The sequence below is a fragment of the Grampus griseus genome, assembly GCF_964374135.1.
Source record: "Grampus griseus genome assembly, chromosome: 16".
NCBI lineage: Eukaryota > Metazoa > Chordata > Mammalia > Artiodactyla > Delphinidae > Grampus > Grampus griseus.
In genome coordinates this window covers 5,619,831-5,636,962 of record NC_139010.1, presented here as the reverse complement: position 1 = coordinate 5,636,962, position 17,132 = coordinate 5,619,831, and the positions used below count along the sequence as shown (strand labels likewise).

Genomic DNA, 17,132 nt, shown 5'->3' with positions numbered 1-17,132 from the left:
GAGACAGATAATATCAAAAGCCGTGCCGCGATAAATGCTACGCTGTCCTCGGTTAATATTTCATAAGCATTTTGGCCTCAGATCCAAGCCCATGGGGCGAATCTTGCCTGACGCAGCCCTCCCCGACTGCTGCAACTGACCAGAGCTCCGTGATGAAAACTGAGAAAAGGAAACGCTGATCCCTGTAGGAAGTCCCATCAGTGACCCGGGGACCCCAATCTCCATCACCCTGATGCGTCTTCCCTAAAGCCAAGGGGGAATCTGTGTACGGATGCACATCCGCCTTTGCATCGAGCCGCGCATATGCCTGCCTGCTCTGCGGCAAGCGAACCGCACTTGGGCCCTCATGTAGGTTTTCTAGAGCACCTGTCAAAATATTTTATGCTACAAGTAACACAATTAAAACCCTCTGGGTGCCTGCCAAAGCTGAAACTGATTTTACTCAACCTGCTGTTTCTAAGTACATCCTCAGTGTCTCTGAATTTTAAATCGTTACCCTCCTCTACTTCATGCTATCTGGGGGTTATTTTTTGAAATCATTATCTGAGTCTCATTTTATAGATGACAGGGCTCTTGTGAATTCTCATTTAGTCTTCCCAACAATCCAGGAAGGAGGTCTTGTAATGACTGCCCTTGGTTTCCAGTTGAAGAAACTGAGACCCAGAGAGTGACCTTCGTAAGGTCACAATGTTTCGGAGTTCTACGATCACACATGAGATTACTGAACTTGAACTTGGTTCTTCCAACCTCATGTTAGGTGCTTATTCCATCAAATACATCTCAGTAAGGGACTTGGTCAAAACACGGCCACGAGTCATCCATAAAGGGAGGGAGAACAGAGATGGCTGAGGTTAAATCCTGTGCTCAGACGGGCTGTCTCACCCAGTCAGTCCACGGGCCTCACTATTACCTTCACCGGGGGACGTGCCCACGCACGGTACTCGCTGGGCCACAGACATTTCCATCTGTGACGATCCTCCTAAAGTTATCCTCTTCTACCTACCCGAATTTGAGCTATACTTCTTTTCGAGGGAAAAAGAAATAAAGCCAGTGTTGAACATCATCAAACCCCCAAATCATAGAGTGCTACACCTCTTCTCTGGCCTGACACCAGATCTTTCGAGGAATTCCAAGCTCAAGTCCACACCCGCTGGTTGGGCAGGACCACACCCTCTGCCTTCCAAGCCTCACGCTCAGCGATGTCAAGGCCACGATCACCAACCAACTGCTCCCCGAACCCCCTCTGCACGGAAGCTCCTTTGGCTGGAATTTGCCATTTTCCACTCGTTTTGTTTCTTTCTTCCAGTTACCATGATTTCCTGAGATACCGAAAAGCATTTTCTGTGAGCAGAGCCCCGGTTTTGCACATCAAACATTTTAGAAATGGTCACATTTGATAGAGAAGACAAGGGGAAGAGAACGCCGGAAGACAAGGGGAAGAGAACGCTGGAACACGGCATTTTACATGAAACACAGACTGCTTCAAATAGCTTGAGAAAGCGCGGTGCCTGGCGAGAGACAAAATATACAAACAGACGATGGTCACATCATAAATAGAACAGAAGCCCAGCCTGCAGCAGCCTGCCCGGGAAACCCACCCCTGTGTACAGTGACCAGCCCAGGAGGCCAGCTTGTAGGACGTCAGATGCCATCTCTAGTCACAATCCAGGAAGCTGAACAATAACTTCTGTAACAACCAGAGTGAGTCAAATATGCTCCCCTTACCAGTCACATTGGACGCTCTAGTTAACCCACCCCCAGCTTCTCCAGGCCAACAGCCTCCAATCACACGTGGAACCTTCCTCTGTTCCACCACGAAGCTTTCCCTCTCCTCTGCCTGCCTCAGAGTCTCTGCTGAAACACAAGCGCTGGTGGCTGCCTGCCTTGCTATGGTAAGCTCTGAACAATACCCTTTCCTTCTTCTCACGTGGTGGGTCTCTATTTCCACCCTGGATAAACATCATCTTTGAAAAATCTTTACCGAGCCGATCAGCTCCCCCAGCCATTGATCTAAACCATGAACTTTTTTAGAGAGAAGGAAACATTTTGCACTTATCTAGAAAATCTCGTGTTATTTCTAAGAATGTTCCTATTTCCCTCCAAATCATAAACTAAGAAAAAGAAGAATTCAGGTAATTCCCTAGTGGTCCAGTGGTTAGGACTCCAGGCTTCCATTACAGGGGGCACGGGTTCCATCCCTGGTCGGGGAACTGAGATCCTGCGTGCTGCAGGGCGCAGGCAAAAAAGAAAAAAAGAGAGAAAGATTTCAGGCTGCCGTTTAGACACATTTGTCTCTAACTAATGCATTTTAAGTAGAGATCATTTTTATTCTCTATAAAGGAAAAGTCAAATCAGATAGAACCATCTTTAAAAAACAAATGGCTTGGAATACCAGAGATATCTGGATATGCTATTTAAGAATAAATGGTTATTGGAACTGTTTGTTCTTTGGAAACAGACAGTCGGAGGCAGATGAGAAGGAAAATACACCACAAACGGAGGGGAGATCCTGAGGTGTGGAAACAACAGATTCTGGGGATCAGAAATCAACAAATGAGGGTTCCATTTTTTCAAACAATTACTCTCATCGACTGTCTCCTGAGCACCAGACATTAGGCAAAGCCCAGGAAAAAATAACAGCAAAGGTAACTCAACACGTGGACCAGAACAATAAGGGGGCTGCTTCAACAGGGAAAGGATGGAGCCGGAAACTCACGCAGGATGTCAATATAAGCAAAGCTTCAGAGCCCGCGCATCAGAGAGCTGGGCCTTGATGCTGGGGGTGGGGAAACGGTCAGAGCACAGCCGGCCCCGTGCAAGATGACCATGGGACACCAGTCAGGTTACAGAGCATGACGGAAGCAGAGCCCAGTGACAGGACCCGGAGCCCAAGACGGAAGGCCGGGGACAGCCGGGAAGGATGCCTGTTGCGGAGACACGGACGTGGGTTCCCGCCACTGAAACATCTTCTGTTTCTGGGAAGAGAAGGAGGGTAAGGAGGCCACAGCTGTGAAAGGAAGGAACGGCAGGCAGAGAGGGAACGGAGCTAAGCTCAAGACAGGAGTGTTCATCGCCAGAGGTCAAAGGCTGGGCAAGGCCCGGTTCTAGAAAAGGAGACAGGCCCTTGACATCCTGACCACAGAGCCTGAGGCAGGCACACCCATCACACCCTCCTTGGGGCACCGAGACCACCCCCTCGCTCTCCCCGCAGCAGCCTCTGCCCAGCCTAGGGAGAGGCCAACGCAGTCAAGCTTCACGTGAAGCGGGCAGTTTGGGCAGCACAGCCTCACGGAGCCCTGGTCTGGGCGGTTCCCTTTGGTGAAGCACCCTCCTGAGATCTTTGCTCTCACGTGCTGTCCAGCCCGCCAGTCGACAAGGTGGGCCTGAGGCTGCCTCTTGCGGAGAATGGCCTCTCGAGCTCCAGCCAGAAAAGCCTCAGTGAGGCCCGGGGGCCCGGGGCCTGAAGTGGGCAGTCAGACCAGACCTGCTCCAGGCCTCAGGGAGATGCCCCGAGCCCAGGAGCTTGGGATCCAGCCATGACATTGACCGGGCCTCCAGGGCTAAGGTTAATTTCCGGGCCTGGGGAGGGGACCAGCAGGGCTCTGGGCTTCTGAACTCAGTGCTGGAAACCAAAGGGACAAACTGAAGGCTGGCCATCAACGAGCAGCCCCGCCTAGTTCAGCGGGCAGGAGGCTGTGCAGGCCTTTGGGGCCGAAGCCACTTTGCAAGAAGGGACGTAGGTGCCACCACAAGCCCTTCCGCTGCAGGTACACGAGCCAGTCACCTCCTGACGAAACCTCCTCCTGCTTGGACGCTAGTTAAGCATCTATTGCCTCTGCACACGGAGCTCACACACATTTACTCCCCAGGTATCGGTGTACTGGTGCGCCATATTAGTCTAGTTCACCCCCCCATCTAGTTCTTACAGCGCGCTAAGGTAAGAGTGTGACTGTTATCCTCCTTCTATAGATGAAGAAGCAAGATTTTAAAAGATGAAATAATTGGCCCAAGGGCACCCAGCCAAGTGCCGATTAAGCTGGGCTTGAACACAGACCTCTCAGATTCCGAAGCCAAAGCTTCTATCTGCTACGCAGGGTGGCCTCTGCTCTCAAGAAGCAAGAGATCCGTCAGCCCCGGTCAGCTCCCCATTCTAAGCCACTACGCACAGACGTGGGGGGATGACCTTCTCTAGGATGGACTTGACAACAGTACCTACCTGTCCACAGGGATGAAAGATGGGTGTGTGCTTTCAACCAAGCTATTCTCTGCCAGACATCACACGAGTTAAGGCAGAAACAGAGAAGGGAAAGAAAAGAGAGGAATAAGATAGAGTTTAGTCAAGAGTTGCGTAGGTGAATGAAGACCGGGAAGAAATCTAGGTTCCTTGGAGTTTTGAAAGCCACGGGAGCGGCAGTGAAGAAGAAGGCTGAGTTCCGTGGAGAATCCACTGTGTATCGTGAAATAAAATCTAGATGATTGTTGCGTTTGATGTATTACCGTGGTCTCTGTTCTTATCTCATGTGACCTACACTTAAAAAGACATGATAAGCTTTCTAGGTTTTCTTAACGTATATGAAACCACATTCAATGGGCTATATTAATGCCACCACAGCTCTTCTAAGCACCTGTAGAAGATTTCATACGCTAGCCTTCTTTTCTCCCTTTTTCAATGATAGCCTCTTAGTTAAGTCAGTGAGTTCCAGCCCCAGACATTCCCACCTCTATCCCACCGTGTACCCCACTGCAGACCGGGCTTCCTAAAGTCTGGCTTTGATCATGTCCTTGCCTTGCTTAAAAATAAATTATCGCTGCTCCTAGATACGTCTACCCTTAGCCTGCTGTACAGAGCCCTGGACAGCCAGGTCCTAACCAATGATGACTAGTTTATTCCTACCACAGTACTGACCCTACACCGGAGTCAATCTCAACAGCTCTTCCCACTCCGAACACAGCCATGTTTTTCCACCACATCCAGTCCAGGCATATCTCGCTCCACGCTACTGCATAATTCTTATGAAGGAAGGGTTCTTGTCCTGTCCACTGCTGCACCCTCAGTACCTACAGCCAGGCCTGGCACTCAGGTGCCTGATGCCATTACCTGTGGCTGAAAACCTGTCCACGTCTTTAGTTCACGGGCTCCTACGGGCTCTTAAGTCACCGTGGCACCCTGTAAAACATGGCCCCCAAACTCTCTGCACCCCTCCCACCGACAGCTGTCCCCTGTGTCCCTTCCTCTTGAACCAGGGCCCCAGGACGGCTCCAGCAATAAAATCAAATGGCTGCTGTGATGGTTTTAAAATGTGCCCATCAGATTCTTCAATGCTCCTCCCTTGGGGTGGCATCTGTCTCCCCTCCCCTTGAGTGTGGGCTGGACTTAGCAATTCCCTTCTAGTCGCTAAAGCAGAGATGACTGTGCGAGTTTGGAAACTAAGGTCCAACAGGCACTGTGTCTTCTGTCCTGTTTGCTTTCACTCTCAGATCACTTGCTCTGGGGGAAATCAGTGACCGTGTCATAAGCGCCCTACGGCGTGGCCCACGTGGCAACGAACCAAGACCGTCTGCCGACAGCCAAGTGAATGAGCTTGGAAGCAGATGTTTCAGGCCCCATCAAGCCTTCAGAGCACTTCAGCCCCACCCCGTATCTGGACAGCAACCTCGCGAGAGATCCTGAGCTAGGATCACCCAGCTAAACTGCTTCCAGATTCCTAACTCTCAGAAACCGTGGGATATGATAAATGGTTGTTGTTCAAGCTACAAAGTTTTGGGGTAATTCATCACCTATTAATAGAGACGCATGCCAGTTTCTGAGTCCAGGCCTTAAGAAATAAGAAACTTCCATGTCGTATCTCTTGGGACACTCACTGTTAGAACCCGGCAGCCACGTTGTGATGAAGCCAAGCTGGCGATAGCGAGGTTACCAACAGACGTGGTAGAACCAACGTGGAAGAACCAACAGACAGGTAGACAGACCAGCCTGCTAGTCCCAGGAGTCCTGGAAGGGGACCCTCCAGCCCCAGCTGCCACCCCCTAGCTGACCCTCCCACCCCCTGCCCAAAGAGCAGGTTCACGAGCAAAATAAGTGACTGGTGACGTTTTAAGCCACTAAGTCTTGAAGCAGTTCATTATGCAGCAATCACTAACGAGGACAGATGTTGGCAACTGAAAGGAGAACGCGGCTGCTACAAATCCTACAACCTGAGGCGCTGACTTTGGGACCGGGTGGCAGGCCTCAGTGAAGCCTGAAAGGAAAGTAAGAGAAGTATTACTGGAAGCCAGAGGAAAAGGGACCCCTATAAGATAGTGACAGAAAGTCTGGTAACATTGCCAGCGAGGCAATATAGAAAACAATTCCTAGTGAAGTTAACCATAGGGCCAAAGAGATTTCCAGGCAGGATACAGAAGTGGCTTCTGGTCGCTGCCTGTGATCAGGTGCAAGAAAAGGGAGATGAGTTAGCACACATACATTTAAATACAAAGGAGCCAGGACTTCATACTTAAAATAAAAATAAAGTTTGAAACAAAACTGTTTCTTATTCCCCGTCTCTGCAGAGAGCAGATGATTCTCAAATGAAGAAAAGACCTCAGTCCATAGATCAAATCCAGGATGAGAGCTCTAGAAACTTTCAAACAGATGAAAGGCCCTCTAAGAACCTAAGGGTATCCCATTAGATCCTCTCCATTCAATAGGGCTTCTGAGAATCTCAACAGCACTGTCCCAGCACCTACACAGAGAACCCAAAATAGGCCTCACTTGGAGAGGTTTGTGGTCGTGGCTTTTGTCTAGTGGAGTGAGGGTCCAAAACATCGGCACCACCAGCACCCTAAGGGAGGTACCTTCTCCCTCCTCAGGCCTTCCCTGCTGTGGAGCATAGCTCGAGAGGAAACAGAAATCGCATTACGTGTGGAAGTTAACGATGATCAGCCTGCCGCTAGCCCAACCCATGCGGCAGCCCGTTGACTGAAAGTCCTGTTCTCCAAGGGGCTCAAGAGTGACCAGGAAATAGGGGGGTCGGGAAGTGAGTTCCCACCCCAGTTAACTCCCTCATCCGATGAGGCCTCACCAATTTCCCAGCTGATCTAAGAGCTACACAGAAAACCCAGGCCCCGTATGCAAGATACCATGCTAAGAATTTTCCCTGGGATCCTAACAGGAAATCATGCACATGTGAGAGCGGGTTCCCCTTCTGCTCCAATGATGCATCTCCGCCCTTGGGCTTAACACAGACACATCCACCTGTATTCCCGGGAAAGATACATTGATTAAGAAAGGCAAAAACCCTAACTCAGAAGCAAGGCTGCGTTCAGTCTTCTTTTTCCCTCTTAGCAAGTGGGGCTGTAATTTCAAGTACACGGCACGTGAAGCTGTTAACAGCCAAGTCCCACATTCACATGCGCGTGTTCTGCGGGTTGTAAATAACACGCGTGACTACGCCGGGCACCAAACTGCTCGTTAGCTGCCGACATTCGTTGTTTAATGATCTGAAAAGCAGAAGCTGCCGATTACTGTATTCCTTCTTAAAATACCACTTAAAACCCACACGTGTAATTATTATACCTTTTCATTAAATTTTTATGCTTCTTCCGAAGCTGATGAGCTGTGGATTCATTCAACCTATACAACTCAGAATCCTTGGAGGCCGTCATTACGTAACTGGGTTAAGAATCCATCTCTCACACCTGGACTCTAGCCTCCCATCTATCACCCCTTAGCTGATGGAGTGAACTTCACCAGAGGACACACCCCAGGGCCTCAATCTCCCCCTCTGTTCCTCAGCATTGCAGGATCTCTCCCTCCTACTTGATAGAGCTGATGTGAAAATAAAATAAAATAACCGATGCAGAGGAATGTTCAAAAACACTGTTCAGGTGATGGAGTAAGATCCTATTTTCAGAGGCTTGTGTCTTCAGCCGACCGATTAATGGGAAAAGACATCCCTTAGTAACTACCGGCTTAAGGAAGGAGAATAATCCACTGAGTACCCTCCAAGAATCTATAATCTGTGACTAGATTGTTACGCTGAGTACCTCAGTTTATCTCCTCTTACCACTCCTTCCGCAGAGGAAGGGGCTGATCACACCCGATAACCCTCACTGAGCTTCTCCAGATACACCTGAAGCTGTAGAAACATCGGCTAGAATTGCATGGCATCCAGAGTACCTAGTCTCTAAACTCTTAAAGCAACAGGAACTGCAAGTCCAGACTACGGCACCTACACGAGTAACTATTTTATATGACGTGTGCATGTGTATTTTTAGGAGTCTCATCCCTCTCTTATAGGGAAAAGCACGCTGCCCATCTATCCCATGGGTTGTAGTGAAACTCCCCAGAAAGGCTGTGAGCTGTTGAGCATGACATCAGTTACAGGGAGAATGTTAATCCAAGACAAGATACGGACGCGGCGGTTGTCATCACTCGCTCTAACTGCCTCCCATGGTCCCTCTGCCCCCAGGTACCTGAGATGGCAAGCGCTTTGGCTTCAAGCAACGCCGGCAGTTGGGTTTCAATATCGTTAACTTTCTTCCTCAGGGCACTGCAGAGTCTTTCGCTCATACACACCTAGAGGGAGAGAGACAGCCATGAGTCATCATGTATTTACGTAAAAGTCAGAGGGCAACAGAGCGCCAGACAGATTCCTGAGTTTATGAGTAATAAAGGGGGTGATAAAGAGTAACTGGGGACCTCCCTGGTGGCACAGTGGTTAAGAATCTGCCTGTCAATGCAGGGGACATGGGTTCGAGCCCTGGTCCAGAAAGATCCCACATGCCACGGAGCAACGAAGCCCACAAGCCACAACTACTGAGCCCACATGCCACAACTACTGAAGCCCATGCGCCTAGAGCCCATGCTCCACAACAAGAGAAGCCACCGCAATGAGAAGCCCGCGCACCACAACGAAGAGTAGCCCCCGCTCGCCACAACTAGAGAAAGCCCGCCCGCAGCAACGAAGACCCAACACAGCCATAAATAAATAAATAAATAAATTTATATTTAAAAAAAAGAGTAACCGCAGGAGAGTTCTTAAAAAGCAAGCAATGCATAAAGGAAGGAAGGAAGGATGGAAGAAGGGAAGGGAGGGAGGAAGGGCTAAATAAAGCAGGCACTGGCATATTCCCAGCATAGATCCTACAGCTCTCACACACCTGAACACAAAACTGAGAGGCCCTCACACAGCAGAGCACAACCACAAACTAAAAGAACTCAAGCCCTCTGCCTGCTCCCTCCCAGGGCCTCTGCGTTCTTACTCCTTCCTTCTGAGTGGCTCAGCTTGTCCCTGGTGACTCAGTTCACTCACAGCCCTCAGGGCTCTGCCCTGGGAAGAAGGGCCTTGCCGGCTACCCACAAAAAAACAGCAAGCCCTCGGCCCTCCCTCCCCTTCCACCTGCCCCCTGCTGGATGTTTATCCGTAGCGCTCTCTCCAGCCGACACACTGTCTTCCCTTGTTTTTTTATTGCCTTTCTGGGTAGGATACGTGCTATGGGAGCAGGGATTTTGATCTGTGTCTAGCACGTAGTAGGCAGGCAAAAATGGTACACAGATGTTACAATCAAGGGCAGAGCGTTCCCAGTCGACGTTGTCTGATAATACTCGAGGGCAGCTACTTGCTGGGACGTCAGATTTGCAAAAAGAGACAAGTAGATCTCAAGGAGGTTTGCAGGTTTTATCATTTCACTTCCTACATGTTTCTTGTTTTTTAAAAAAAAAACCAAAAATCTTAAATCTCAGTTTCTTTTTCTCAGTTTCTTTTTAGGTCATTTTGTATCTGTTCGAAGCTAAACTATCACAATGTTTTTCTTTTATTTAAAGCAGAAACCTCATATTCAATTGCTATCTATACTCAGGTTAATGAGCTACCAAAAAAAACCTCCAGTGCAACAAAAGCACAGAGCACAGTTGAGTAACAATGAACACATACGTGGAGACATTTGGGGGGGAGCCCACAAAGGACGTTACCTAGAAGCATCCCTCTTTTCTTGCTAATAACCTTAAATTCCATTCCGACACCAAAATTAACCCAGTTGGGTTCACAGAGCCCAGAGAAAATGTAAAATGTCATCTCCCCAGAAGTTTCCAGATCTTGCTAGATACCATCAACTTGAAATCCTTTGTGTACCGCAGACTGAAATGGAGATTGTTTCTAGAAGCAACGCAGACCTCACCCCCCCCTGCCTAAAGTGTGACACCATTTCCCCCATGGCCTTCAACATGTTCTTTCCCATTAAGCGGCTGTAATTTCCCACATCTCTTTATAAAACTTACTTGTTGGGTGAAGGAGACGGCGTGGAGGCCTCTACCCCAAAGCTCGTACCAGGAGAGCTGGGCAACCATCACCCAAGGCCATTCATCTGGAGACCCCCTCTCAACAGTCCTGAGGTTTGTCAGGGTGTGTCAGGACACCCGCCCCGGCATCAAGTCTCACGGGCTCAAGGCCAGGGACGGGCACGGCCCCTTCCATTGGTCTAAGCCTGTCACCAGAAGTCCCAGGACATTTCTGTGAGCTCCGTAACACCAGCCACAATTGCGCCTCATCCAAGTCCATCCAGTATTTCTGGGTTTAGCTCGCAGCCTCTCTTAATCATAACTGGGTCCGTTTCTCTTTTGTTGAGCAATCTGTCACTATTCATATGAAACCACCTCTAAATCTTCTTATTAAATTGCAATGTACATTCTTTCAGGCACGGCTGGATGTAATCTAATATCTACCAACCTCCGGATACCCCATTTATTTCCAATGCTTTCTTCCATCTCATTTATCCCCTAATTACCTTTGGTTTGGGGAACCCGTAAGAGTTGAAAAAATGTAATGAGTGGAAGGCAGGTGCCAGCTCTCTTTGAGGAAGGATTTGAAAGAATATCAGATTACTCTGTCTAAGTCACTGAAGAAAGAAAACTGGGCCAAACTGCGACTTTTACCTCAAGGTCACCAGTCCAGAGGGGAGAGAGAGTTGTTGCGTGTGACTGGGCAGTTTTGTTCTAATTCTCTGTAGACTAACATATGCCCCCCCATACACACACGCATTCATGTATGTGCACGTGTACACACCCACCTATATACACACACGCGCGTGCGCATGTGTGCCCCAGAAAATCTGCATCTCCTTTCTAATTCCAAATTAAATTAGACCCTGAGGAACTCATTATCAAATGGAGCTTTTAAGTTTACACTTTAAGATCTTAGGCATGCATTCCTTAATTTTATGGAAAAGCAAGGGAATTGTAAGTTTTTGTAAACGTATTAGAGAAAGGGTGCGAACGAAACAAACCACTTCTGGCATCTGAGCCACAGTAGCTGGAGATGATCGACAAATCCCAAGGTCGTGTGCATATGCCTACGGGTGTGTGTACACAATATAAAATGTCATAGAAAGCACACACAGATAAAAACCATCTGTGTTACATATTATGCACACCTGCACCCTCACTGCTGGGATAGAGACTCATTTGTGTTACACACACACAGTAGGGTCTGATGCTCAGTAAACCCAAACCCAAGAGTCCTTCCACATATGAATACTACACAGAAATTAGGACACACCTGATAAATGGCACAGTTTACAGCAGGAAATTCAGGAGGACACCGCCACCACCGCCCCCATCCCAGAAGCTTTGGTCTCGCCTCACCTCCCCACTGGCTCCACCTCGAGGTCACAGTGGCAGCTAGGGCACGAATGCCAGTGGGCGACATCACCGTCACTTATAAGGCAGAAATTCAGGCCTGCTCTCCAGCATCCCCTCCTGCCTCGTATAATAAAACTGGTGGGGCTTCCCTGGTGGCGCAGTGGTTAAGAATCCGCCTGCCGACGCAGGGGACACGGGTTCGAGCCCTGGTCCGGGAAGATCCCACATGCCGTGGAGCAACTAAGCCCACGAGCCACAACTACTGAGCCCGCGTGCCACAACTACTGAAGCCCACGCGCCTAGAGCCCGTGCTCCGCAACAAGAGAAGCCACCGCAATGAGAAGCCCGCGCACTGCAACGAAGAGTAGCCCCCATGCGCTGCAACTAGAGAAAGCCCACACGCAGCAATGAAGACCCAACACAGCCAAAAATAAAATAAATTTAAAAAAAAAAGTTTAAACAAAACTGGTGAACCAAGCCAGTCGTCCTTGACCTGCAGCTGGGCAGGGGGCAAGGTCTCAGCCGCGCTCAGCCTGGGAGCCTGAGACAAAGCCCTTTCCCGAGTTCTGCCTGCGGATTCAGGTCCCCGCACGGCCTTGAGTCTCGTCCTGCCCTTCCTCTCTGGGTAAGCACCCCTGGGCGGTTCTCTGGTTCTCCAGGAAGGCAGGGCGGGCTTCAAGCATTCCGCGGTTCCAGGGCCCAACGCAGTCCAACTAACTGGCAAGACAGTCCTCACAGGAAGCTCTCCTTCCATGCAGGGCAGAACTGCCCATCAAACTGCTGCTGTGTGATTTTCAGCAAAATCATTTAATGTTTTTTTCAGAAACAAATTAGACACAAACACTGGGAAAAGGACCAGAGCCGCTGTGGACATTTTTGCCAACAACACATCCCCCATCTCGGCTCAGCCAGGGTTTCCAAGACCCCAGAAGGTCTTCCTGCTCTGTTCCCCGGGGAACCGAGAACAAGAAAAGCTTCCTTCCAGGCCAGCAGACTCTTGTCTGCTTTGCTCTCCACTCAGAAACCTGTTCTTTTCACATTTCAACTATCTTATAACCGCCCTGGTTCCCAAACCTAACACAAATCATTAATGATTAAGACCTAGCTCTCAGCCTCACCTCTACTAATAAGTCACAGGGTAATTGATCCTACTTCACAGTTTGGCAATAAGTCGGGTGGGGTCTAAGTATCTCTGCAAGGAAGGGTTTTGTTTTGCAAACTGTGGTTTTCCTAACTAACCAGACACAGACTATTTAAGTGAATTGACGACGTGTTCCCAGGGAATAACGAAGGAGGCCTCTATCACTACACAAACCAAGGTCTGAAATGAAGTAGATAGCAGATAAAACAGGCAAAATGATTTTGAAGTCCATTTAACTTTGAAAAACAAAAGATAATCATCCACTATACCACTTCCCGTCTGTTTGTGAGAAACCTGAACCCTGCCCTTCCCGAAGGAAATGTAATTAACTGCTCAGTTCACTTCCATCCTGGAAGCCTTTCAAGCAAAGGCATTCGACTGCACTGCACGGTAGCAATCACCTTCCCTTCCCCAACACTGCAGCTCCTGCTGAAGCAAAGGCCAAAGCCGTCAGTCCCCAGGGCCCGCAGTCAGGCCCTCCACCACGGGAGCAGCCCTCGGCCCTGGCTCTCTTGGCTGGCTCATCGCTTGGGCCTGTAGGATGGCTTTCCCAAGTCTGTATTTTGTCCAGAGCGCAGGTGTTCTGTGACATGAAATTAAGTCAAAAGGAAACTTCAGAGACTCCTTTAGAAAGTGGGCATGGAAAGGTACTTACCTTAGCAGTGATCTCCTTAAGTGACAAGTTGAGGGATTTTATCCTTTCCTGGAGGCTAGAAGAATTAGAAAGAGGACATTGGTCTTCTTGGTAACAGTTCAGTCCCACCACATGTAGGAACACTGAGAAACAGTGAACCTTGCATCAGCCTAATGGCTGAAGAAGTACAGTAGCAAAGACAATGCCAAATTGGTTCCATTTGACTGTAATTAATAGGTTACTAAGAAGCAGATTTTTCCCTCCCTAATTATTCTCTACTTAGGCTGGTATTAAAATCTGTTATCGTTTCTATAGTGCACTTCTACTGACAGAATGAACAACCCAGACGTGCTCCTGGCAGCAAAGGATTAAATTCCATTCCTACAACTACCTTCCAAGAAGGATGGTCTACGCAGGGTACTGTTTCACAGGCAGGTAATCCAGGATTATCTATTTGGGTTTACTGTGCAATTCAACCAATATGTTTTCCCCTGCTTCTTTTTTCTCCTTAGCACTCTGCATCTTCACATATTTATTTACTCATGGAATTTCTCTCTTCCCCCTTTGGAATAAGAGCTCCACAATTGCGGCAACTGCCCACATCCCCTTGTGTCCGCTCCTGTATCCTCAGCGCTTAAAATAATTCCTGGAGCTTATAGATGGGCGCTCAGTCAACATCTGCAGAGTGAACGAATGAACAAATGAATGAATGAAACTAACACTCAGACTTTATTTCCAGCGTTGTTCTCTAAAGGAGAAGAAGTATACACGATCATCTATAACATAAGCTAGATGGAAAAGTTACGATAAGGGGAATAGAAACCCAATACTAGAATCAAACTGCTACATTAGAACTGTCACAGGCGGCATACAGTTCCCAAGAGAGCAATAGGACAATAACTTGTGTAGCGATTTAGAAAACTAGGGGATCGACGGGAAAGCTCCCTGGAAGAGGTGGAAAGTGAACTGGGCCTCAAAGGTAAAGGAGGGAGAGGGAAATTTCAGGAAGAGGAATCCAACTGGCCAGAGGTTCACAAGGGTGAATTGTGAGAGATAAAGGTAAAAAGGGGAGTGATGGGGGCAGGGACAGGAACAGGAGGTCTACCTGCATCTATGATGTTTGTTTATTTAGGAAAATAAGTGGGGAAAATGCTAGTATTTGTTTAATCTCCATGGTAGGTAAATGAGTATCTGTCATATTTTTCAAAGTGTCTGGGGTATTTACAACTCAAATAATTTTTAAAGGAATATAAAGGACTATCCATCGTCAGTATTGAATGAAGGCTAAGGAGTTCTGAGCTTCAGCCCACAGCCAATGGGAAGTCATACCATTTCTGAGCAATAGGAAAGAAACGGGGGTTTGTTCTGGAAAAGTAATGGCATTTTGATCAGCGAAATGCTGTACACCTGAAACGAACACACTAAATCAACTATACTTCAATTTTAAAAGTAAATTAATTTAAAAAATAATAATGATAGTATCTCATAAATAGGCTTTCCCAGGCACACACAAAGACTGGCTCATGTGTCAATAATTAAGACAAAATTAATGGCAACGTTGTTCCAAGCAACAATGTGAGAAGGGATTCAGAGGAAGAAACACTGAGTGCGACAAACCAGGCAGGCACCTTGAGCAAAATTTGTGAGGTCTAAGGGCTGCACAGAGTGACAGAAGTCAACAAGGAAAGGAAAAGCAGTGAGGGCATCTGATCTAGAGCTCTGCACTCATCCATTCCTTCACAAACGCATTAACTCTCCCCTTATCTATAGGGCACCTTCTAAGTTAGAAACTTGGAGCATAAAGACAAGGCTCTTGCCCTCAACTCCTCAATGCTGCTAGATGGGAGGCCCCCTTCAAAAAAAAAGTTACAAGTACGAGAAGGGAAGTGGTCACTTAGTTAACCTGTGAGCTGCAAAAGGGGAAGGTCAGGTTTTCTGGGGTCTTGCGGGGTGTCAGAAAAAGCTCCTATGCAGGGGTTGCAAAGTATCGGAGCTAGGTTGCCAATTTACTGATTGCTGCCAATTTCTTCAACTCTAAGAATTGGTTTTGAATGTCATCACCTCCACCAATCTGTGATTTCTGAGCACAGGCAAGCTCATTTCATTTGCAAATGCCCTGAAACTGGTGCAGGTACATGCTAAGCAAAGTCATCCCCACTTTAGACCTACATTCAGCAGAGGAGGGTGTCCCAGGGCAGCTGAGGTCAGCCCAGATGACAAACCGCAGGGCACGTGGCAGCAGATCTTTCTGAATTCAGGAGTCGCGGTATGACGAAAAGCAGTGTGATCGATGGGAACAGTGGGATCCCGCCTGGAGAATTCTAGACACTGGCTGCGTGGAGACTGGGTCTTTTGAAGGGAGGTAGGTCTAAAGGGCAGGCTAACGTCTAGAGTGGGGAGCTGAGCAAGACGCTGGAACTGCTGGGGAGAGATGGGCAAAGGATACCCGAGATGGGCCCCTACTGATTCTAGTGGCAGCACCACTCTGCGCTGGTGCTGTCAGGTCTCCAAACTTGGGCAGAGATGCACAGCCTCTGTCAGGCTCATGGGAGTTCATTCAACTAACGCCTTCTCAATCAACAGTTTTCCACAAAATTGATCCTATATTTAATAGTATCTTTTTTTTAATGTGGAATCTAAAAAAAAAAAGATACAAATGAACTTATTTACAAACCAGCAACAGACTCACAGACTTAGAAAACAAACTTATGGTTACCAAAGGGGAAAGTTGGGGGAGAGGGATAAATTAGCAATTTGGGATTAACACATAAACACGACTATATATAAAATAGATAAACAGCAAGAACCTACTGCATAGCACAGGGAACTCTACTCAGTATCTTGTAATAACCTATATGGGAAAAGAGTTTGAAACAGAATGTATTGATATATATGTATAACTGAATCACTCTGCTGTACACCTGAAACTAACACAACATTGTAAATCAGCTATACTTCAATAAAAAATCAATTAATTTAAAATAATAAGAATAATAGCATCTATAAATAGGCTCTCCCAGCCTCACACATAGAGACACGTGGAGAAGACGGTCATTTACGAGCCAAAGAGAGACGCCTGGAGCTGATCCTTCCCTCACGGCCTCGGAAGGAACCAACATTGCCCACGCTTTGATCTTGGACTTCCAGCCTCCAGAACTGTGTTTAAGCTCCACAGTCTGTGGTCCTCGTCATGGCAGCCCTAGCAAACTAATACATGTGGGATTTTCCATTTTCAATAATACGGTTAATCACATGTGTTATTAAGATTCTACACGCTGGTGCTCCAGGGTCCAAAGAAAAAAAGTATACACTGTGTGGCAGCCACCGGACGACAGGAGACAAGATGCCTCTTCTGTTTGCTTCAGACTAATAGATGGTTTCATTTTCAACCCACCCAAGTGGGAGACTGAGAGCCCCTCCAACCATAGAGTGTAAATATTCTTGTCTTATAGTGTAGGCGCTAAAGACTACACAGGTGGCTATAGGAAAGTTGTATGTGAGAATGTCTTTGAGTTTTTAAAAAAATGATTATGGGGCCATTGGGTTAGTACAGAAGCTCACAAATGCCTTAGCTTCAGGTTAGGTGTGCAAAGGGGCTCCCATAAATCCTCCTGCAATATCACAAGAAAAACACTCCCATGGATGTCGAAAATATCAATAATAAACATTCGATATGGGGAGGGACAGACTGCTTTCCAGCAATCATGAGAAGGCAAGTGGAACTGAAGTCAGTCATAGTA

General features: G+C 47.8%; 1 protein-coding gene across 1 annotated transcript in view; it reads right to left on the bottom strand.

Moving 5' to 3' along the window:
• Window positions 1–17,132, bottom strand: part of DISC1 (DISC1 scaffold protein) — a gene marked incomplete at both ends in the record, with an annotated part of 341,831 nt that overhangs the window by 191,776 nt on the left and 132,923 nt on the right. Inside the window, 2 exons of the mRNA XM_082673688.1 lie at window positions 8,455–8,557; window positions 13,414–13,468. Coding sequence (XP_082529814.1) covers window positions 8,455–8,557; window positions 13,414–13,468 — 158 coding nt within the window. The remainder of the gene's footprint in view (window positions 1–8,454; window positions 8,558–13,413; window positions 13,469–17,132) is intronic.